This window comes from Procambarus clarkii, chromosome 71, assembly GCF_040958095.1.
Source record: "Procambarus clarkii isolate CNS0578487 chromosome 71, FALCON_Pclarkii_2.0, whole genome shotgun sequence".
Lineage (NCBI taxonomy): Eukaryota > Metazoa > Arthropoda > Malacostraca > Decapoda > Cambaridae > Procambarus > Procambarus clarkii.
In genome coordinates, this window is record NC_091220.1 from 12779934 (window position 1) to 12804659 (window position 24726).

The 24726-nt window shown below is 46.6% G+C and overlaps 1 protein-coding gene across 8 annotated transcripts in view; it reads left to right on the forward strand.

Moving 5' to 3' along the window:
• tna (tonalli) overlaps positions 1–24726 on the forward strand; it is a 156174-nt gene that overhangs the window by 85095 nt on the left and 46353 nt on the right. For all 8 annotated transcript variants that reach the window (XM_069312020.1, XM_069312014.1, XM_069312018.1 and 5 more), the window contains exon 2: positions 22712–22915. In XM_069312020.1, the coding sequence (XP_069168121.1) occupies positions 22842–22915 (74 nt within the window). In that variant the 5' untranslated portion in view covers positions 22712–22841. The remainder of the gene's footprint in view (positions 1–22711; positions 22916–24726) is intronic.

The following is a 24726-nucleotide window of genomic DNA, read 5'->3' on the forward strand; positions in this document are numbered from 1 at the left end:
GGGATCGACCCCGGGACCACAGGATCACAAGTCCAGCGTGTTGTCCGCTTGGCCGACCAGCTCACCATGTTTTAAAGACTAAACCATTCATCAGAAAATGAGATGACGTTTCGGTCCGTCCTGGACTCATCATCAAGTCGATTGACTTAGTTTTCACATATTTCAAGCCACGTTATTGTGACTCATCGTCTGCAACTGTGTTTTCTATGCTTGGGCCCTTAGGTTAGGTTAGGTTCGGGTTAATTGGTTCCATACATCAATAACCGTTTCCAAACCAGTATTTACCCAGGTCTTCCCTAAAACTACAATTCTCCATCTTATAGCTATTGTTTCCTGTTCTATATATCCCTTGTTATAGCCTTTCACCCATTAACGCACTTATGTCACTCTTACTCTTGGCCTTTATAGCGATTGTAAGTTTTCCGTCACTTTATAAGGAAGGTTTCTTGTTAGTAAGACTAATGGTGGTGGTGGTAGTGGTGGTGGTGTGGTGGTGGTGGTAGTGGTGGTAGTGTGGGGGTGGTGGTGTGGTGGTGGTGGTGTGGTGGTGGTGGTGAAGGTGGCCAGCATAGCGGAGAGGGAGTGAGGGAGAGTGTTGAGGACCTCAGTGTGTAAGGCCGGAGAGAGGGGGAGGGAGGACAGTGGGAAGGAGGGAGAGAATGGGAGGGTGGGAAGTAGAGGGAGGGGGGGGGGGTGATGGGAGGCGGCATAGAGGGGGGGGAGAGTGTGGAAGAGGTGCATGCAAGAGGACTCCCGGCATGATAGCTGTGCGGAATCTTCCATTGATTATCTCGGATCATGAGCTGTGAGCATAATTTGTTTGGCCAGCATGGCGGCGGCTGCACCGAGTTTGTCCCAGTCAAGTGCGCGCTCTATACATTACATATTATACATATACTGTATATATATGTATGTGTATTTGATATAATGTATGCTGTGAGAGTATCAGACAGACACATGGAACAAGCACCTTCCTCAGTACTCAACGCGGCTGGTTACAGGTCAACATGACATTTAGTTTACATAGAGATCACAGCGGACGTATCCCCGAGTGACAGTGTAGCGTTAAGAGCCGTAAACAGAGGCATCGTGAGGCTCAGTTCTGCCAGACCAGACAACATTTCTCAGAGGTGGTCGCACGCGTCCTCTCAGGCTGCTCACGACACACTGGCAGCAAGCGCGGGGAAGTGAGCCCTGCTGAGGGCCGCCCATGGTCGAGATCCCCTTGATGCCCACACTATCTTACGGCCTTCTTCACCCACCCTCACATTTTTCTAGCATAACAGTTCTTTTTTTCTTTCTGTCATAGGCAAAGTAAATCATAGCTCTTGCGGAAATCATTGTTGCCCCCTTGACGATAGGCGTATGGGTAGACCTGCAGCTAATTGAGCAACCACTTTGTTTTTTTGGTACAAGTGGTCTTGCGAGTTGTGGCAATGATGGCGCTGACTGCCATCTTTGAGGGGAAGTGAAGGACCCAACCATTTGATACTGTTCAAGTGAGAGACCATTCGTGACCAGTATTAATTACGAAAGTATTCGCAGGTTAGGGTGCGTTAGGTCCGACCACCATAAAACTGAATAGTTACGCCTCAAATTGTGTCGTTAAAGGATTATAGTGGCCGCGGTAGTTTTTGTATGCTCAAGCCTCGGTTACGGGAAAGATTTTTTAACGTAGTTTTTGCAGCATATGCAATTGTTTAAATAATTAAAATAGATATTTAGATATTGGTTGCATTATAGCATTGTTTGGCGCAGCCATGATGATGCTTGCTGAGACTGTTTGCGGGCGATGGGGTCGTACGTCTGGCAGGTAACGTCTGGCAGGTAACTGTGGGTCTATGGACGGCGTGTATCGTACGTCTGGTAGGCAACGCTGGGAAAACTAACTGTGGGTCTATGGACGGCGTGTATCGTACGTCTGGTAGGCAACGCTGGGAAAACTAACTGTGGGTCTATGGACGGCGTGTATCGTACGTCTGGTAGGCAACGCTGGGAAAACTAACTGTGGGTCTATAGACGGCGTGTATCGTACGTCTGGCAGGCAACGCTGGGAAAACTAACTGTGGGTCTATGGACGGCGTGTATCGTACGTCTGACAGGTAACGCAGGGAAAACTTAACTGTGGGTCTATGGACGGCGTGTATCGTACGTCTGGCAGGTAACGCAGGGAAAACTTAACTGTGGGTCTATGGACGGCGTGTATCGTACGTCTGGTAGGCAACGCTGGGAAAACTTAACTGTGGGTCTATAGACAGCGTGTATCGTACGTCTGGCAGGCAACGCTGGGAAAACTAACTGTGGGTCTATGGACGGCGTGTATCGTACGTTTGGCAGGTAACGCAGGGAAAACTAACTGTGGGTCTATGGACGGCTTGTATCGTACGTCTGGCAGGTAACGCAGGGAACACTAACTGTGGGTCTATGGACGGCGTGTATCGTACGTCTGGTAGGCAACGCAGGGTAAAAATGACTGGTTATGTTGATGTGTGTGTGTCATACGTCTGGCAGGCAACGCCGGGTGAACCTCACAGGTTCCGTTGGAACGACTGATAGTTCTGTTATTTTAATAACATGTCTTCAGTTTTTGTATTTAAAACGTTTCAGAAGTAACAACGGGTCATAATAACGCTCTTTACTGCGAATTGAACATCCCGCAGAAGCCACTAAGGCTCCTTGTTTTCCTGCATTAATATAACGGACCGCCACACTACATATAACAAGAGACAGAACAATATATAAATAGCTTTATATATATATATATATATATATATATATATATATATATATATATATATATATATATATATATATATATTTATATATATTTATATATATTTATATATATAAGTGATTTTTCCTTCTGAAGGAAAAATCATTCCTTCTGAAGATGTATTAATATACGAAAGTACTTAAGGAAATTCCTGTTTCATTTCTTCCTCCGTGGTCTGACACTCACATTTTTCATCACGTTAATTTTCGTGATTTACACACACACACACACACACACACACACACACACACACACACACACACACACACACACACACACACACACACACACACACACACACACACACACGCCGAAGAAATATAAGAAAATTCACCTTCGCAAATAGAGTGGTAGACGGTTGGAACAAGTTAAGTGAGAAGGTGGTGGAGGCCAAGACCGTCAGTAGTTTCAAAGCGTTATATGACAAAGAGTGCTGGGAAGACGGGACACCACGAGCGTAGCTCTCATCCTGTAACTACACTTAGGTAATTACTTAGGTAATTACACACGTTTAATTTTTGTGTAAAGTACACAAGATAAATTAATAAATTGAGAAAGTGAATTGTTAAAAGGTAAAGTTAGCCTAACCTAGCCTGACCTAACCTAGGTTAACCTAACCTAACCAAAATATAGGCATATAAGCCCGAAGCAAAGTATACGGAAGACCTTACCTTTAAAGAACACAATAAAGTAGCCGTCACAACTGCAAGAAAAATGACAGGTTGGATAACAAGAACTTTTCACACTAGAGATGCTATACCGATGATGATACTTTTCAAGACGCTTGTGCTCTCTAGAGTAGAGTACTGCTGCACAATGACAGCCCCTTTCAAAGCTGGAGAAATTGCTGACCTGGAGAGCGTGCAGAGATCCTTTACTGCTAGAATCCACTCAGTAAAACATCTAAACTATTGGGACCGACTAAAGAGCCTAAATCTGTATTCCCTTGAGCGCAGGCGGGAGAGATGCATAATAATTTACACGTGGAAAATAACCACTAACATGTATTGCATGATAAACCACATACACAAATAATATTGTACAATAAATCAATCAATACATTAAAAAGATTTTCACAACTAAGGTGTGAAGACTTATGTTGACAGTCTGAATGGACAGAATATCAAAATATTCGACGGACAGCGTAGACAGGTAGCCAAGCTTGAGGAGGGCTATACACAGTTTCAATGTAGATATGACAGAGCCCAGTAGGCTCAGGAACCTGTACACCTGTTGATTGACAGTTGAGAGGTGGGACCAAAGAGCCAGAGCTCAACCCCCGCAAGCACAACTAGATGATGGTGATGTATGAGGCTTGTACAACTATGGGAGGGGTGAAGGGGGGGGGGTGTAGTGTCCAGGAGGGGGTGAGGGGGGGGAGGTCAGGATTGCATGGTTACTCAGATATCGTGGAGGATGGCGAGACTCGTGAGATAGCGGGCACGGAGGGACGGTAGGAGGATATGGAAGAGCCGGTGGGAGGGGGAGGAGCGAGAGGAACGGGAAGGTGGAGGGGGGGAGTAAGGGGGGTTAGGGGGCCCCGTGAGGGGGTAAGGGGGCCCCGTGAGGGGGGTAAGGGGGGCCCGTGAGGGGGGTGGAGCCCCCCACAGTGCAGGTAGCATATATCATGAGGCAGTGTTGCCAGGTGTCACCACACAGTCGAGGGGTCTCACAGTCGAGACCCCCCCCCCTTAACGTTACCATGGTTTATAGTAACGTTAAGGGGGGGCGGGGTGTTCGTTCGTTTGGGTGATCGCCCTAATTGTACTTACATTGTGGTGGGGGGGGGGGGTTGAGCTTTGGCTCTTTGGTCCCGCCTCTAGACCGTCACTCCATGTGTATGGTATATGTATGTATATGTATGGAGTCTGTCTCTCTCTCTCACCTTAGTGGGGCCTGACGGCTGAGTGGACAGCGCCCAGGATTCGTAGTCTTAAGGTTCTGGGTTCGATCTTCGGTGGAGGCGGAAATAAATGGGTAGAGTTTCTTTCATCATGATGCCCATGTTCACCTAGCAGTAAATAGATACCTGGGAGTTAGCTGCTACGGGCTGCTTCCTGGGGGGTGTGTAACAAAAAGGAGGCCTGGTCGAGGACTGGGTCGCGGGGACGCTAAGCCCCGAAATCATCTCAAGATAACCACAAGATAACCTCAAGATAACCTCAAGATAACCCCACGTGTTGACTATTCTGACACATTAAACCATCTTTGTAATGCCTCTGTGGATTACTTGGATACGTAGGGTCACCCAAGCTGCCGGGTACGTCCTTTTCTGCTCTCTCAGTTTCCCTGAGAATTTTATATGTGGTTAACATGTCTCGCCTGTTTTTCTCTCTGTTGGTAATGTAGGGTAAGAAGGGGAGGTGAGGTGGAGTGAGGGAAGGTGAGGTGGAGTGAGGGAAGGTGAGGTAGAGTGAGGGAAGGTGAGGTAGAGTGAGGGGGGGGGGCGGCGGACTGTCCACCTTGCTGACACAATGTGTGAGTTATGATAGCAGGCGGACTGTCCACCTTGCTGACACCATGTGTGAGTTATGATAGCAGGCGGACTGTCCACCTTGCTGACACCATGTGTGAGTTATGATAGCAGGCGGACTGTCCACCTTGCTGACACCATGTGTGGGTTATGATAGCAGGCGGACTGTCCACCTTGCTGACACCATGTGTGGGTTATGATAGCAGGCGGACTGTCCACCTTGCTGACACCATGTGTGGGTTATGATAGCAGGCGGACTGTCCACCTTGCTGACACCATGTGTGAGTTATGATAGCAGGCGGACTGTCCACCTTGCTGACACCATGTGTGAGTTATGATAGCAGGCGGACTGTCCACCTTGCTGACACCATGTGTGGGTTATGATAGCAGGCGGACTGTCCACCTTGCTGACACCATGTGTGGGTTATGATAGCAGGCGGACTGTCCGCCTTGCTGACACCATGTGTGGGTTATGATAGCAGGCGGACTGTCCACCTTGCTGACACCATGTGTGGGTTATGATAGCAGGCGGACTGTCCACCTTGCTGACACCATGTGTGGGTTATGATAGCAGGCGGACTGTCCACCTTGCTGACACCATGTGTGGGTTATGATAGCAGGCGGACTGTCCACCTTGCTGACACAATGTGCCCATATTTGGCAACTTAGCTAAGCTTGGTGTCATGTCAGGGAGCTGTGAGTATCTGTAAGGGCTTTCACATATATTTTCAAGACATGTGGATGTGTACAAATATGGGAGTTATGAATTGATATGCTAGCAAGCAGCTGAAGGTTGAGCAACATTGGGTACGTCTTGGACCAAACCACTTCTAACACCAGTCAAACACCACTACAAACACCACTACAAACACCACTCAAACACCACTACAAACACCACTACAAACACCAGTCAAACACCACTACAAACACCACTCAAACACCACTACAAACACCACTACAAACACCACTCAAACACTACTCAAACACCACTACAAACACCACTACAAACACCACTACAAACACCACTCAAACACTACTCAAACACCACTACAAACACCACTACAAACACCACTACAAACACCACTCAAACACCACTCAAACACAATGTGCTAAGCTGGACTCAGCACAGAGCAATGGCACTCAGTAGCACATACAGGGACCTCGATGCTCATTAACAGCAATGGAATATTTCGTATGTTTACAATTGTGAGGGAGTGGTTAGAATGACTAGACTGGTTGGAGGGGGGGAGGGTTCGGTTGTGGTAGGGAGGGGGGTTGGGGGTGGGGGGTGGCAGATAGGAAGGGGGAAGGGGCGTACTTGGACCTGGTTACATTAAAGGGGTTGTCTGACTTGGTGATGGGGGGTAGGGGTGGCCGGTCTGAAGAGTGGGGTGGGGGGGTATACTGGGGGGTGGGGAAAAGGGAGGGGGTGTCGTTCAGTACCACTACCTTACCTAAAGTAAACGAACATTTAAACCTACAGGAAGTGTAGCCTAGGGCACAAAGAAGTGATGAAAAACACCTGGTTTATCATGCGGTTAGAGAAGCGAGGAGGGTCGTATAGAGCCTTGAGCACACACACCCCCCACTGAACACCAGACTACAGCACTGAGCCTCCCCCACACCCCCCATATTGTGGGGAATACTATCCCCCTTGTTAGAACACCCACAGTTAGACTGGTTACACCGTGATGAGGGGTTCTCCACTCCCACAGCTGGTGGACCCACTCCCACAGCTGGTGGACCCACTCCCACAGCTGGTGGACCCACTCCCACAGCTGGTGGACCTACTCCCACAGCTGGTGGACCCCTACTCCCACAGCTGGTGGACCCACTCCCACAGCTGGTGGACCCACTCCCACAGCTGGTGGACCCCACTCCCACAGCTGGTGGACCCACTCCCACAGCTGGTGGACCCCACTCCCACAGCTGGTGGACCCACTCCCACAGCTGGTGGACCCCACTCCCACAGCTGGTGGACCCACTCCCACAGCTGGTGGACCCAAATTTGCACAGTAGAATAACAACAAATACACCATACACATTAGGCTCAGTATGCATACTTTTTCCTCGTATTCAACATATATACATACTATTCAACAGATATATACACTATTCAATAGGTATATATATGTATATATATATATATATATATATATATATATATATATATATATTGTGACGGTAACGCGTTGGTGTTCGGCTGTTTAAGGCTAGGGGTATGGCCTCGTCACATAGTTATAAAAAAAAATAGAAAAACTGGAACTTCGTCTGTGGTAAGGTAAGGAGAAGACACACAAAACACAAGTAAACTTTAACAATGAAATTTTAATGACGTTAAAATAAATCAAAACATGAAAATATGGACAGACAAATATGTATAATAAAATCAATGAATCAAAATAATAAGAATACTTAAATGACACAATGAAAAGTTACGTTAAGGCAAAATAATAAGAAGTGCAACACAAAGGTAAGTGGGAGGTGCTGGAATATTGGCTTAAAGCCACCACCTCTCTCAGTACACGCTAACGTCTAGCTGGGAGGAGTGCTGGCTACGAAAGCACTGAACATTCTGAGGACTGATGTTGGGGCGACCCCAGACATCAGGTAGTATTGGGGGGGGCGAGGCAGGTGCAGCCAGACCGGCGACCAATCAGCGGAGCCGTAGCGATCAACGGGTAGTTTGGTGGTTGGAGTTCGAACAGGTGGCTGGCTGCATACGTTTCTGCTCACCCTGGCAAGCCTTGCTGGTGTTGTTGTCGTTGTTGGACATTTCTTCCATAGTCTTTTTATATAATTGTGAAGACGTAATTATGGAGGGAAGAGCAGGCTCAATCTCTTGAAGGAGATTATCGTCACAACTCTCCCCCGAAGCCTGCGGTTCTGGAAGAAGTACGTCGTTATGTGGTGGAGTAATGGATGGAGTCGCTTCTACTTCATAAACTCTGGAGAGGGCATCGGCTATGGTGTTGTCAGAACCCTTGATATAGCGGATCTCCAGGTTGAAGTCTTGTAAATACAGAGCCCATCGTAGAAGACGCTGGTTGGTGAATTGGGCTTGATGTAGGAAGCGGAGAGGGTTGTGGTCTGAGAAGATGGTGGTAGACCTGGCGCCTTGTAGGTACGGAGCGAAGTGTTGGAGGTTCAGGACGATGGATAGTAGCTCCTTTTCAATAGTGCTGTAGTTCCTCTGATGTGGTTTCAGTTTGTAGCTGTAGTAGCTGACAGGTAGAACTTCCTCGCCTCGTTGTTGCATCAGGACACCACCAACGCCGGTACCACTGGCGTCGACATGAAGGACGAAAGGCTTGGTGATATCTGGAGAGGCGAGAATGGGGTTAGAACAGAGGAGGAATTTGAGTTGTTCAAAAGCAACGGTTTGCTGCATGGTCCAATTATACCGTTGCTTGGGACTGGTTAATAGAATTAGAGGTGTGGCGACTGTACTGAAATTCCTCACAAACCTACGGTAGTAAGAGGCAAGACCAAGGAAGCGCAGGAGCTGCTTCCTGGTGGTAGGCTGTGGATACTGTAGGATGGCTTGAGTGTGTGAGTCTAACGGAGCTATGCTGCCACTCCCTATAACATGACCCAGATAACGCACTTTACCTTTCGCGAAAGTGGACTTGCCCAGGTTGATGGTGAGGCCGGCTGTCAGGAGCTTGGAGAACAGACGTCGCAGCTGGAGCAGATGTTCACTCCAGGAGTTGGAGGCTACGACGATATCGTCCAGGTAGGCGTATGTGTTATCCAAGCCCTGGATGACACGGTTGACAGCTCTTTGAAAGGTGGCCGGGGCATTACATAGTCCGAAAGGAAGGCGTTCATATCTGAAAAGTCCAAAAGGAGTGATGAAGGCAGATATCTCTTTAGCGCGCTCCGTTAGACACACTTGATAGTACCCCTTAAGCAAGTCCACTTGGGACAAGTACTGGGCACTACCAATGGCATCAAGGATGTCATCTATCCTTGGCAAGGGGTAAGCATCCTTGACAGTGACAGAGTTCAGTTTACAATAGTCAGTGCACAACCGCACCTTACCTTGGGGTTTGGGCACCAAGATACAAGGTGAGGCCCAGGGGGACTCACAAGGTGTAGCCAGTCCATGATCCAAGAGGTATTGCACCTCAGCACGCATGACTTCCTTCTTGCTTGGGCTGATTCGGTAGAAGGGTTGACGAATCGGCCGGGTGTCGGGGAGCAGTTGGATGTCGTGCTGGGTAACATTACACTCTTGGGGATCATCTCTGAACAACTCTTGATGTTCTCTGAAGATCTTGACGAGAGGTGCACTATGATTATCCTGAAAGTATTTGGGAAGATCATTAAGGATTTCGGAATTAGAAAGCGCTGACTCCTTGTCAGTGCTTTCGGGAGGAGAAGCTGGGAAGGTCTCACTGTGGATGTAGGGTTCTGTGAATGTGGAATAGTTAGTCAAGACAGTGGGAGGAGTACCATTATATTGCTTCAGGAGGTTGACGTGGCACAGCTGGGTCTTCCGCCGCCTATCTGGAGTCTCTATCACATAATTATTATTATTCCTGCACTCTTTGACGCAGTAGGGTCCTGAAAATTTGTTTTGTAAAGGTGAACCTGGGATAGGGAAATAGGCAAGGACGAAGTCTCCCGGCTTGAATTTTCTTACTTTGCTGGTCTGGTCGTAATGAGTCTTCATTCTCACCTGGGCTTTCAATAGATTATCATGGGCAAAGCGGTGGACTCTCTCTAGAATGTGTTGAAGGTTTTGAAGAAACTGGGGCACATTCTGATGCTCACTGAAGGTGGCATCTCTGAGAGAGTCTTTGAAAGCCTTAAGGGGAGTACGGCACTTACGGCCGTAGAGCATCTCATAAGGAGATACTACTAGGGACTCATTGGGGAGACTTCTGAAAATACACATTATTAGGTCAATCTGCTTATCCCAATCCTTCGAGGTTTCACTACAAAACTTTTTCAAGAGTGCTTTGATGGTCTGATGACTACGTTCAAGAGAACCCTGTGAAGCAGGATGATAGGGGCTGGACAATACCTGTTTGATGTTGAACTCCTCCAGTGTCCTTTTGAAGAGATCACTGGTGAAGTTGGTGCCACAGTCACTTTGAATCTCCCTGGGAAATCCGTATTGAGTGAAGATCTTCAATAGATGTTTGATAACCGTAGCAGCCGTGATGTTCTTCACTGGAACTGCTATGGGAAATCTGGTGGTAGGACACAGGATGGTTAGGATGTAGGCGTTACCTGAACTGGTCCGAGGTAAAGGACCAACACAGTCTATTATGAGTCTGTGGAAAGGTTCCGCAGGCACCTGTATGGGAATCAGTGGTGCTCTGGGAATGGAGACGTTCGGTTTGCCTGCCATCTGACATGTATGACACTGTTTTACGTACTGTTTGACGTTATTTACCATACCTGGCCAGTAGTAGTCTTGGCGAATCCCATGGTAAGTCTTGTTGAAGCCGTAGTGGGAGAATGCTCCGTGGGCCAGGTGTAGAATAGTGGGCCGCAGGCTGGTGGGAATCACAAGTTGTTCGGTGTTGGCCCAATCGTCCTCCTCCTTCAGTTTACTGGGTCTATATCTGCGGTAGAGCAAGTCGTTCTCTAGGAAGAACCCAGGAATACTGTCGGGTTGAGTCTCAGCCTGGAAAAACAAGGGTGTTAAAGTAAGATCTTCCCTCTGCAACTTACGGAACTCCAACTTGGTCAGATGCGGGGGGAGTTTCTGAGGGTCTTGAGGGACAGCGGTAGCAGTAGAGTCAGCTGGCTGTGGACGTGCGGCTTGTGCACGGGTGGTCACGAGAACCGGAGGAGAAACTTCATCACTCTCTTGAACCTCTGCTGGAACATACTCAAGAATAGGATTTATTGGCACAGAGTTACACACCTGGGGTTTGTCCATGACGATCAGGTTGGTCGGTTGCAGGTCTTCTGCCAAGTCGTTGCCTAGGAGAAGTTGCACTCCAGGCATGGGAAAAGGCTTTTCCCTGACGGCGACTTGGACTTCCCCGTTCACGTAGGGACAATCCAGGTGGACTCTGGCGAGAGGGTATGGAGTGGTAGCAGTGAGGTCAGTGATGAAGACTGTTTCCCCGGTGTAGACTATGTTGGGCACAGCCGACTTCAAGATGATCGATTGTAGAGCCGCTGTGTCCCTCAAGATCTTCAATTTGAAACGTCCCTCCGGATTTGAACCGTTGGCAGAGACAGTTCCAGTATACAGGTGGTTACTGAAAAGAGAAAGATCATTAACATCAACACCAACATTCATCACAGGCTTACCGGACTTAGGAGGAGTTGGTTTGGGTCGTTGTTGGTCAGTGGTTCCCTTGTATTGAGACTTACCACACTTGTCTATGGTATGTCCATAGAGTCTACAATACTTGCAGTACAGTTGTGAACCAGCTTGATCGGGGCTCACCTTTTCGTAACTGTACCACGACTTCTTACTGGAGGATGGTTCAGGTGTCAGCCGGTGGATGAGGCTGTAAGTGTCAGCCGACTTAGCACACTTCAGGTAGTCGGTTTCTTCTTTATCTGCTAAGTAGAGGCGGACAGGAGGCGGCACACGTCTCAAGAATTCTTCAACAAGCATCAGGTTGACGAGTTCTGTAAAAGTAGAGACATGTGCTGCTTCCAGCCATTTCATGAAATACCTCCGTTTCGTGTTAGCAAACTCAAGGAAGGTAGTGGTACTTGCCTTCAGGTGGTCACGGAATTTCCTTCTATAACTTTCAGTAGAGAGGAGGTAGGCGTCCAACACTGCTTGTTTCAGAGTGTAGTAGTCATTCTCAGACGCCAAAGTACTGAGTGTGACTGCAGCTCTACCTGTAAGATGGACTCTGAGAAGTGTGGCCCATTGGTTGACAGGCCAACTGAGTTGATTAGCAAGGGTTTCAAAGGTGGTGAAAAAAACATCAACTTCTGCTTCTACAAAGGATGGCATTAACTTACTTGCATGTGATATATTAAAACTGACGGGAAGATTGGCAGTAGCTTGTTGGCGTTGAGTGAAGTGGGAAGTTTCCAAGGCGATTTCACGTTGACGACACTCTAGAGCCAGAGTTGCTTGTTGCTTGTCATGTTCGCGTTGCATCTCCAACTCGCGTCGTTTGGTTTCAAGCTGTACTCGTTCCCGCTCCTGGAGTGTTTCAAGCTGTACACGTTCCCGCTCCTGGAGTAGTGCAATCTCACGTTCTTGTTCTTCTCTCCGTATGGCAGCAGCTCGTTCTTGTTGTTCGAGGGCTTCCCTTTGCTGCTCACGTTCAATCTTGGCCAGCTCTAGTTTGAGTTTCAGCGTTGCCAAGTCAGGTTTATCTGCAATATAGTAAGTTTCATGAGTTTCAGAGTCTATCTTACCTTGCTCTAAATAGTAATCCAGCAACAGGTTGTGTAGGTCATTTTTGTTGGCTTGGTAGGGAACTTCTAGTTGATACTCATGTGCAAGAGTTTGTAGTTCAGTCCTCTTGGCACGACTTAAAGTCCCTATTTCACCTGCTGGATTTGCACGGAAAGTTTGGAGACGAAACATGGTGAAATTAGCAAATAAAGGTACACGAATGTTCAATAATGAAATGTCAGAAACAGGACAACGTGGCAACTGGTACCTATCCTGTGTGATCTTTAACTATTAACGTTAAGCGAAAGATATTAAATGATTAAATGAAATCAAGGGCGCAGGAAATCTTGTACCCGGTACTCATGTAAGAGGATAAGGGCAAGAAAATCCTACTAACAAATGAAACAAAGTTTCGAAAACAAATGAAACAGTTAAATGCTTCAAAAGTAAAATTGGTAGTCCAAGGATGTAGGCATACCTTGCCAAGTCTCTATAGGACATAAAGCAAGTTTTTCCTACTGAATTTAATATGATACTTACAGAATTAGCGAACTTTTGTGCTCTGAAAAAATAAGCTAATTCCCTACCGTTGTATGTATCATCATCTCTGACTGACGTGTAGGGGTGCGAGGTGTCAACTGGTGACGAGAACTGCTGCTGAGGTCCCAATTCAGCAACTAAAGTTCGAGCTAGAGGAACTATGGCCCTCTTTATCCTCCTACAGTCAGATTGCAGAAGATTGGGTACTCTTGACCCGGGGCAGACCACAGTACCAGGGTACCAATATGATGATCTGTCAGAATGAGAAATATTCAAGGGACATAGATGGTAAATACGAGTAATAACATGGAGGGAGAGATGACCAATTAAGAGTATGACTGAGGCCTACAGTCACCACGTAATCCAAAGTTGTCTCACCTTCACTATATGTTACTCTCGTAATGCACAATACACCGCACCTTATAAAAAATGAAATTGAATGAAAAATAGTAAAGCTACGTTAACAAAGTTAAATACGCTTACCATAAATTACCACTTGGCACCAGTACCTGAGTGAAGCTCCTAGGACAGGCCCCCATATAACTTGTGACGGTAACGCGTTGGTGTTCGGCTGTTTAAGGCTAGGGGTATGGCCTCGTCACATAGTTATAAAAAAAAATAGAAAAACTGGAACTTCGTCTGTGGTAAGGTAAGGAGAAGACACACAAAACACAAGTAAACTTTAACAATGAAATTTTAATGACGTTAAAATAAATCAAAACATGAAAATATGGACAGACAAATATGTATAATAAAATCAATGAATCAAAATAATAAGAATACTTAAATGACACAATGAAAAGTTACGTTAAGGCAAAATAATAAGAAGTGCAACACAAAGGTAAGTGGGAGGTGCTGGAATATTGGCTTAAAGCCACCACCTCTCTCAGTACACGCTAACGTCTAGCTGGGAGGAGTGCTGGCTACGAAAGCACTGAACATTCTGAGGACTGATGTTGGGGCGACCCCAGACATCAGGTAGTATTGGGGGGGGCGAGGCAGGTGCAGCCAGACCGGCGACCAATCAGCGGAGCCGTAGCGATCAACGGGTAGTTTGGTGGTTGGAGTTCGAACAGGTGGCTGGCTGCATACGTTTCTGCTCACCCTGGCAAGCCTTGCTGGTGTTGTTGTCGTTGTTGGACATTTCTTCCATAGTCTTTTTATATAATTGTGAAGACGTAATTATGGAGGGAAGAGCAGGCTCAATCTCTTGAAGGAGATTATCGTCACAATATATATATATATATATATATATATATATATATATATATATATATATATATATATAACTGAAAACTCACACCCCAGAAGTGACTCGAACCCATACTCCCAGGTGCAACGCAACTGTGTGCCCCAAAGAATGAGGTGATTTGGTAAAATGCTATGCCCAAGATTACTATCCGAGTGCCGGCGGTGGGGTGGTTCAAATAGCCTCGGCTATCACCTCATTTTGTCCGGTCGTGATGGTCAAGTGGATTAAGGCGTCTTGTACATACCAGTTGCGTTGCACCTGGGAGTATGGGTTCGAGTCACTTCTGGGGTGTGAGTTTTCAGTTGCATATTGTCCTGGGGACCATTCAGGCTTGTTCGCTCTCATATATATATATATATATATATATATATATATATATATATATATATATATATATATATATATATATAATATTCAAGAGAGAGAATATTCAGTAGGTATACAGTACAGTATATTCAACATTTATACACCTTTTCCTTCACCTATACCTCTCCATATAATGAGTTTTTACACCCAGTAGAAAGATAGTGTGGAGGAGGAAGCAGGCGTGAGACGTGGCAACAATGTCACTCTAGCACACTAGCCGGAGTACTATCAGGATTTAGCGCCAAGCCATTAGACTATATAACACTTGGAGGGGTCAGGATAAGGATTTGGAATGGGACGGAGGATGGGGGGTATAGTTCCCAACCACTTGGATGGTCGGGAATTGAACGCCGACCTGCATGTAGCGAGACCGTCACTCTACCGTCCAGCCCAAGTAGCTGGGTGCATACTAGCAGGAACAACCGTGGACATCTTCAAGAGGAAACTAGATTGTTTCCTGGAAGGAGTGCCGGACCAACCGGGCTGTGGTGGGTATGTGGGCCTGCGGGCCGCTCCAAGCAACAGCCTGGTGGACCAAACTCTCACAAGTCAAGCCTGGCCTCGGGCCGGGCTTGGGGTGTAGAACAACTCCCAGAACCCCATCAACCAGGTGTCGAGTAGGGAAGTAGAAGAACTCCCAGAACCCCATCAACCAGGTATGGATATACTACAGTATATGTGTAGTATATCCATAGCATTTTTCCAGCTATTTATTACAGGGTCATCAATCCTTGCCACTGAGACTAAGTCGCCGTTCGTGTGTGGCAAGATTTTGTGTGTTTGTCTGATTGATTGATGGTTTAGCGAAGGGGGGGATTTGTTAAGAATTAAGATTGCCTTGTTATGGGTCGGTGGGCGGAGTAGTTTAGTGTCGTTCGAAGTTGTGGGTGATTTACAGCTTTACTACCTCGGGGGAATATTGTGGCTTGTGATGTCGTTGAGAAATGACTGGGTGATATGAAATGCCGTGATTTACTGAGTGGTTCAATGGCGCCTTGCGGGAACCTTCAAGCTGTCTTTTGTTTGAATACCTGCTAGTTTGATTTTATAATTTTTCTTTTTATTCTGTAAGTTTATGTTACTTTTGCACCAAGGCTTGTGTTTCCTGAGGTGTGTGTGTGTGTGAGAGAGAGAGAGAGAGAGAGAGAGAGAGAGAGAGAGAGAGAGACGAGGCATATCAAGGTAACAAACAGATGTCTGCTAGACCAACGGTTCACCGTTACTCACCGCTGTCACCCCTGCACTCACCGTTGTCACCGTAGTCCTATGTAGGAGTTTTACATACATATACTACAGTCAGTTCCCGCCTGCACGCTATATATTTCAGAGCACCGTAGAGTTAATACGCCAGCGGGAGAGAACATGTCAAATTTGGTGACATTGATGAAGTAAAAAAAGCCGAGGACACTCTCATTTCTGCCCTTCAGGTGTCTGAAATTGACTGCGGGGATATGAGGAAGCTTGTCTAGTCTTTCGAACGATTTGGAAGCACGTGGTGGATATGTGGGCCTGCGGGCCGCTCCAAGCAACAGCCTGGTGGACCAAACTCTCACAAGTCAAGCCTGGCCTCGGGCCGGGCTTGGGGAGTAGAAGAACTCCCAGAACCCCATCAACCAGGTAGTGATGAGATTGATACACACGTTAGGCGTGTATAACCTTATGTATACACATACACAAGTGGTTGATGACAAACATGCCTTGAGTTGACGTATATGGTAGGTTTAATACACGTAGTGTCCGGAGTCTGGATTGGGTGGTTATAAATATAGGAGCTGCCTCGTATGGGCCAATAGGCCTTCTGCAGTTACCTTTGTTCTTATGTTCTAAGAGTGAGAAAGGTGATATTTTGTGGACTTTAGTTACGTGAGAAGTGGTCAGATGGGTTGCTCTTTGACGGGATTAAGCCAAGGGAGAGCTGTGTGTTTCTCCTCAAGAACTGTACCAAGATAGACGACGGCTGTATTCTGCTTTGTAATATTACTTTACATTTTGAAATCATAGCTGTGGAACCAGGAGGCAAGTTTGTCACGGACGAGAGGAGATTGGGAGCTCTCTCCAGAGTTTCACAAGGCGGCTAGAATCATCACTGTCACATTCCTGTTGCAACCCCCCAACCACCACCTGCAACCTTAACCACCACCTGCAACCTAAACCACCACCCCCCCACCTGCATCCCCAACTACTCCCAGTAACCCCCAACCACCAATTGCACACTCAAAGAGGTCATTGACCCAACAGTTCTGCTGTAAACTTAGAAATAAAGATATGATGTTTAACAATGCAACTAAGAAGGTGGAAGAATGTGAGATATTCTTAGCATCTCTCAGCTCTGTGTAGATCAAATTTCGAGAGAGAGAGAGAGAGAGAGAGAGAGAGAGAGAGAGAGAGAGAGAGAGAGAGAGAGAGAGAGAGAGAGAGAGAGAGAGAGAGAGAGAAAGAAAGAGTGAGTGAGAGTGAGAGAGAGAGAGAGAGAGAGAGAGAGAGAGAGAGAGAGAGAGAGAGAGAGAGAGAGAGAGAGAGAGAGAGAGAGAGAGAGAGAGAGAGAGAGAGAGAGTTTTCCAAGCATTGTTAATAATGCCATATCATGCTTGATTAATTTTTGGGAACAGGAAGCATACTCAGATATAACGGCCCAGATACCAAAATAAACTGCAGCAGGTATAGCAAGTCAGGTTGTGGAAGCGTCTGGTGTCACATATAATGACGCCACGAGGCCTAAATATCGTGAGAACCGGTTTCTGTTATTTCCAAATTTATCAGGACGATGCTGTAAATACAATCTTCAAATTGAAAGGCAGTTTACAGACGATGTCAAATTGAAACTGAAATCTAAATCTAAAAGAGTAATTATGAAATCTAAAGGAGCAGCAGACTGACAAATAGAAGTAAATATTATTGTTTAGGGGAAACTTAGCCAAGTTGGCTCCACTAGAGACATGCCGACGATGCTATTTAACGGGGCGAAAGAAATTAGGGCGGCAACCGGAGGCGAAACCGTGGAGCGTCGCCACCAGTCGACTCGTCACCCTTCACTCCACTCATAATTACACTCGTCACCCTTCAGTCACCTCATAATTACACTCGTCAGGAACTCCGAGAAAACATAAAAGTAGGCGTCACGTCGGGTCATCAGTCAACGTAGAAACCGAGGAAGCGGCGGGGAGACTCAAATATTTTCAATCGACTCGTATGGTAGTCTGCAAATGTATTATAACCTAGTGCGGATCCTTAGAGTGAAAAAGGTGCTATTTTGTGATTGGTTGTTAAGACTTTTTTTGGAGGGAGTTTGCCAAAGGGGGAGGGGTGTTTATTTTTTTTCTTCTAAGGACTAATAACCTAAGTAGTGTATATTATTCATATACATTCGGGTGAACACGCTGACACGAGAATAAATCTGCTCACGTGAGCACATCCATCACGCACAGGACCGCTCACACGTGCGTGCTCACATGTAAAATGCACACGACCGTCAACAACACACGCAACATGGACAAGAGTCAGGACACGCACGCACGCAACACATAACCCAGGACCGTCAACAACACACACACAAAGTCAAGGACCATCAACACACACAATCAGCACCAACACAAACACCCACTATAAGAACACAAGGCGCACGCAAACGCAAAATACTCACACACAAACGCTCCCCCCCCCCACACACACACATATTCCATGTAAAAGAAGCACACGACGCGGCAGAGGCGACAAGTAAAGCAGGAAGTGAAGGGGGCGGACTTTGAGAATTTCTCCCCCCGGAGGTTAGCGTTCGCCTTGGCGTCATCAGTAGCGCAGAGCTTGTCTTCCGCCTGTGGTGGTGGGGGTGGTTCTCATCCTGGTTCCTCTTCACAATCGTGTTCATTATGACAAATGCCCTTTGTCATATTGTCTTGGGAATATATATTGACGCTCTGAGCTATTTATTACCGTGGAAGCTGTGGCCTTTTTTCTGTTTGTTTATATAAGGTTCGAGAGTTAGCGGGAATATGACATTCGTTGCCATAATATTTCCATTATTCATTCTCTAGCTGAATGGGATACGTTTTTGACTAGTGTCAGTTTGTAATGTATAGAATTGTTGATAATTTCGTTATATTAAATCAGATTTAATTTCATTTGAACTTTAATACTGGTCAGAGATAAGATTTTATATAGCAATGATTAAATATATATATTTTTATTTTGTTATTATAATTGTTTTAATCTTTGTACAATCATCTTTTATTATTAGAAATGTTGAGTTAATGGCATTAGTGGGCAGCAAGTTCACCGGTTCATTACTCCTGCCACAGCTATTGTCTTGGAAGATGTAACGTTGGTGGGAATAACGTGCGGCTGTTATCAAACATTCTAGTACAGTTACCCCTTATTGCTTCACCGCGGCTCATGGCTGCTGTGCGCGCCACGACCGTCTCTCTTCCTTCACTGCTCTCATGGCTATACTGTCTCCCTCTCTTGTCGTGTTCCGTACACCCTAGTTGGCTGGTAGTGTGGTCTCACACTAGTTGGCTGGTAGTGTGGTCTCACACTAGTTGGCTGGTAGTGTGGCCTTACACTAGTTGGCTGGTAGTGTGGCCTTACCCTAGTTGGCTGGTAGTGTGGCCTTACACTAGTTGGCTGGTAGTGTGGCCTCACCCTAGTTGGCTGGTAGTGTGGCCTTACACTAGTTGGCTGGTAGTGTGGCGTCACCCTAGTTGACTCGTGTGGCCCTCACCCTATTTTCCCTTCTCTTCCTGTTTAATGTACAATATAGTCTGCTTTACTTCCCCGCCACCCCTCTCACCCTACCCCCACCCCCTTCTCCTTGTCCTCCTTATATAATTACTCTTTTCATCTTACTTTCCTCTCTGGCCTTCCAACTCATTTCTCCGTTCTCACCCCCAGTTTCTATCCCCCCCTCCCCACTCAGTTTCTTCCCTTCCTCCCTCAATTTCTCCCCCTCCCCCAGATTTTTCCCCCTCCCTCCCCTGATCAGGGCGTCTGGAGCAGGAGACCAAAGAGTGGATAACATTTCTCTCTTGATGATAGATGGAATTTTCAAGCCTTTTCAGCTTTCGTGACTATAAAATATATTTTTATTGCTTGGTTATTATTATTAAAGTTAATTATTTTTATGTTAAGAGCAGAGCTAACTGAATGTGTTGATGGGAGTCGTGATCAGCTGTGAGGGCTCAATGTTATAATTATATTCTTAGGCTATTATATTCTTAGTCTTGAAGGTATTTGACCTAAATGCTAAGACTTGTACAGCACTTGCATCTGCTTATGATCTCGGCGAGCACAGAACTGGGAGAATAATTCTGGTGAGATTAACGAGAAAGTGAGTTTATTTTGACGAACTTTTTGTTAGGCTTGACTAGGAAGTTTTTTTTTTAGGCTGCTGTGGTAGTGATGTCAGGTCTATTTCCCCTGTTAAGGCATCATTCGCCATAACTTATTGTTCTGTTTTATTAATCAACGATAAATTAGTCCAGCAAAGTATATAAATTAAGATATTACATGTTGAAAATAATGTTAATAATACCAGCTGAATGCAAAGTGTGAGACGGGTGAGGTGTGTGTGTGTGTGTGTGTGTGTGTGTGTGTGTGTGTGTGTGTGTGTGTGTGTGTGTGTGTGTGTGTGTGTGTGTGTGTGTGTGTGTGTGTGTGTGGACGGAACCCGTCACAGCCACCAAGTGAAAGTGACGCCACTGTCTGAGCGGGAATGTTTGTACCGTACGCGTCATGTCACCCTGTCAACCAATCAGGAGCGTTCTCTCTTCCCCCCCCTTCTCCCAAGTCACGTGATCCAGTCCCCCCTTTCCCAATCACATGCGTTCTATTTCAACCGCGAGAACTGTTCCACCAATGAGCTGTACTCTTCCATCAGTCATCACTGACTATATTCCACGAATCAGAATAGTCCCATCGCCTCATTGGCCGACACGACGATGCTGGTCGCCAATCAGAATCGCTCTTACAGGGGAAAAACAAAAGGAGACAACATATAATATTTTAGTGGGAATAAAAAAAAAGAGAGACTGGAACTTGGGTGCTTGAAGAAGACAACAATGGGTTGTGAAGACAACAATGGGTTGTGGAGGCCGAACATTAGTAAAGCAACCGTTATGCCGCGCTTCAAACGCTGGAGGTAGTTCCCTGGTAGTTAGTTCTCGGTGTACAACCCGTTGTTGTTATAGATTCAGCTACTCGGAACAAGTTCCAAGTAACACGGGCTACGGTGAGCCCGTAACTTACCTGGCACAGGAGCGGGGCAAGTAGCACGGGCTATGGCGAACCCGTAGTGGACTTACCTGGCACAGGAGCGGTGCTGTCTGTCTGGTGTACAACCAATTGATTGATTGATCAAGATTAAGCCACCCAAAAGGTGGCACGGGCATGAATAGCCCGTCTGTGTACAACCGTACACCGAGATAATATATAATACAATCACTGAGTTTATATAAGCTATATAAATAGCTTATATAAGCTATTTATAATAAAAGAAAATATAACCAATACTCATTAATTCTTTCATTTAATTTTTGAAAATATTTTTTTAACAATTGCCATCCACGTTTAAGCTTTCATTTTTGACCTATAATGAACCATTATTACCAAAATATATTGTCCAGCTTTATAGCTGGAAAATTAATAATGATTCACATTGTATTATGTTCATCATTGTTCTGAGTGTTCGTCTGGGAGCCTCAATAAAATTGTTTTATTTTGCCCCGAGGGGCGAGTTTATTGGGCAGCGTCACCCATCCTGTGAGTGGACACACCGCCATAGTGACAGTATTGGGCAGCGCCACTCATCCTGTGAGTGGACACACCGCCATAGTGACAGTATTGGGCAGCGTCACTCATCCTGTGAGTGGACACACCGCCATAGTGACAGTATTGGGCAGCGCCACTCATCCTGTGAGTGGACACACCGCCATAGTGACAGTATTGGGCAGCGCCACTCATCCTGTGAGTGAACACACCGCCATAGTGACAGTATTGGGCAGCGCCAATCATCCTGTGAGTGGACACACCGCCATATTGACAGTATTGGGCAGCGTCACCCATCCTGTGAGTGAACACACCGCCATAGTGACAGTATTGGGCAGCGCCACTCATCCTGTGAGTGGACACACCGCCATAGTGACAGTATTGGGCAGCGTCACCCATCCTGTGAGTGAACACACCGCCATAGTGACAGTATTGGGCAGCGCCAATCATCCTGTGAGTGGACACACCGCCATATTGACAGTATTGGGCAGCGTCACCCATCCTGTGAGTGGACACACCGCCATAGTGACAGTATTGGGCAGCGTCACTCATCCTGTGAGTGGACACACCGCCATAGTGACAGTATTGGGCAGCGTCACCCATCCTGTGAGTGGACACACCGCCATATTGACAATACTGGGCAGCGTCACCCATCCTGTGAGTGGACACACCGCCATATTGACAATACTGGGCAGCGTCACCCATCCTGTGAGTGGACACACCGCCATATTGACAATACTGGGCAGCGCCACTCATCCTGTGAGTGGACATTAAACCATATCCCCCCCTCTCCACCTATAGGAAGAATTCCCGCTGGGTATTGTTTATCCTGTTGACGTACAGGATAAACATAAACCTGCGTTTGTTTATCGTGTTGACGTACAGGATAAACATATACCCCGGTTTGTTTATCCTGTTGACGTACAGGATAAACATATACCTGCATTTGTTTATCCTGTTGACGTACAGGATAAACATATACCTGCATTTGTTTATCCTGTTGACGTACAGGATAAACATATACCTGCATTTGTTTATCCTGTTGACGTACAGGATAAACATAAACCTGCGTTTGTTTATCCTGTTGACGTACATGATAAATATATACCAGGGTTTGTTTATCTTGTGACGTAGTTGGTGCCCCATATTATCCACCATGGTCCATCCTCCTAAAATGTATCTGTAGTAACGTTGATGTTCTTTTGTTTGCAGTGAGTGGGTGGGCGGCAGCTGTGGGGCTGGAGGCGCAGTGTCCGTGGTGACCACAGTGTGGGGAGTGACAAGTGCCACCACGCAGAGTACCCCCACTCCCACAACCCCCAACTGCACCACTACACCAAACATGCCGGCTCAACCATTCAACCCACACACCAAGCCTTTCGCCAATATGGTCAACTACCCTACCAAGCCTAATGGGTGAGTCCTCTATTTCTCCCTCCCACACACACACACCATTCCCTACCCCCTATTATATTATTTATTGTGTTATTGGAGGCCCCCATTGCTTTCTCTTGGTGCTTTCTCTTTGCGCTTTCTATTTTTTGGTGACGGTTTAATTTTCTGTTGTGGTTAAGTGTTTTTGTTTTTTTGTCTTTGCGAGAGTGGGCGGTGTGTGTGTGTCTTTGCGAGAGTGGGCGGTGTGTGTGTGTGTGTCTTTGCGAGAGTGGGCGGTGTGTGTGTGTCTTTGCGAGAGTGGGCGGTGTGTGTGTGTGTGTCTTTGCGAGAGTGGGCGGTGTGTGTCCTTGCGAGATTGGGCGGTGTGTGTATGTGTGTGTCTTTGCGAGAGTGGGCGGTGTGTGTCCTTGCGAGATTGGGCGGTGTGTGTATGTGTGTGTCTTTGCGAGAGTGGGCGTGTGTGTGTGTGTCTGTGAGAGTGGGCGGTGTGGGTGTCCTTGCAAGAGTGGGCGGTGAGTGTCTGCGAGAGTGGGCGGTGTGGGTGTCCTTGCAAGAGTGGGCGGTGATGTGTCTGTGAGAGTGGGCGGTGTGGGTATCTGTGAGTCTCTGGGACTTATGGTAGCTTTGGCAGTTGTTGTGGAGTCTGTGTTAGCGGAGGGCTGCCTGCCTCTCATGGCTGGATTCCTCTTTTCTTGTTGCTGAATGGGTTCACGGGATTGTATGCGTGGGGGAATAGGGGAGGGAGGGTGGGGCGTGTGTGAGAGGGTGGGGGATGACGGGTGGGCATGGGAGGGGGGGAAGGGAGTGTGGGGCACGTGTGTGTGTGTGTGTGTGTGTGTGTGTGTGTGTGTGTGTGTGTGTGTGTGTGTGTGTGTGTGTGTGTGTGTGTGTGTGTGTGTGTTGGAGACGGGGAGGGGGAAGGTGTACGGGCGTGTGTGTGTTGGGGATGGTTGCGTGGGCGTGTGGGGGTGCGCGTGGGCGTATGTGGGGGTGTGTGCGTGTTTGGGTTAAATGCGGGGAGGGAGGAGGGGGGGAACGAATGGTGAGGGATAAATATGTATGCATGTGTAGCCAATCCGTTTCTTCGTAAATTCGTGTTTACAAATGAATGATCAGACGTGTTGATGTTTGAATGTGTTTGCCTGTCTGTGGGCGCATGTCTGTGTTCACTTGTCTCTGCGCTCAAGGCAGCGTGCGCAGGTCTCTGCGCGCATGTCTCTGAACTCATACCTATGCGCATGTGTGTATTATTACCTAATTTTTGCCCTAATTCATTTAAAATATCATTGGTTTCATCCCAGAAGCAGTTATAGCCTATTGTAAAATATAATGTTTTTTCTACAGATTTCCTCAAGTTACAACTATGATCTTCAGTTCTCGTTCTGTTGGGCATCAGGACTCCTTGTTTCAACCTTGTATGGTTATCATATCCTGTTACAAGCTTGTATGGTTATCATATCCTGTTACAAGCTTGTATGGTTATCATATCCTGTTACAAGCTTGTATGGTTATCATATCCTGTTACAAGCTTGTATGGTTATCATATCCTGTTACAAGCTTGTATGGTTATCATATCCTATTTCAAGCTTGTATGGTTATCATATCCTGTAACAAGCTTGTATGGTTATCATATCCTCTCCTTATCTTCCAATTTTGGTCTGGCCAGAGGCCTCAATCTGTCTATAGCGTTGTGCACCATAAGTGTTCTTGCAGGTTTGAGCGTTAGCTCCTGGGCCCCGCCTTACCTGCTGTTTGTCTAACGCAAGTGCTTCCCGACCCCCTCCTGTTCCTTGTCCTGCCTGGAACATACCTGGAGAGTTTCACGTTTTAGA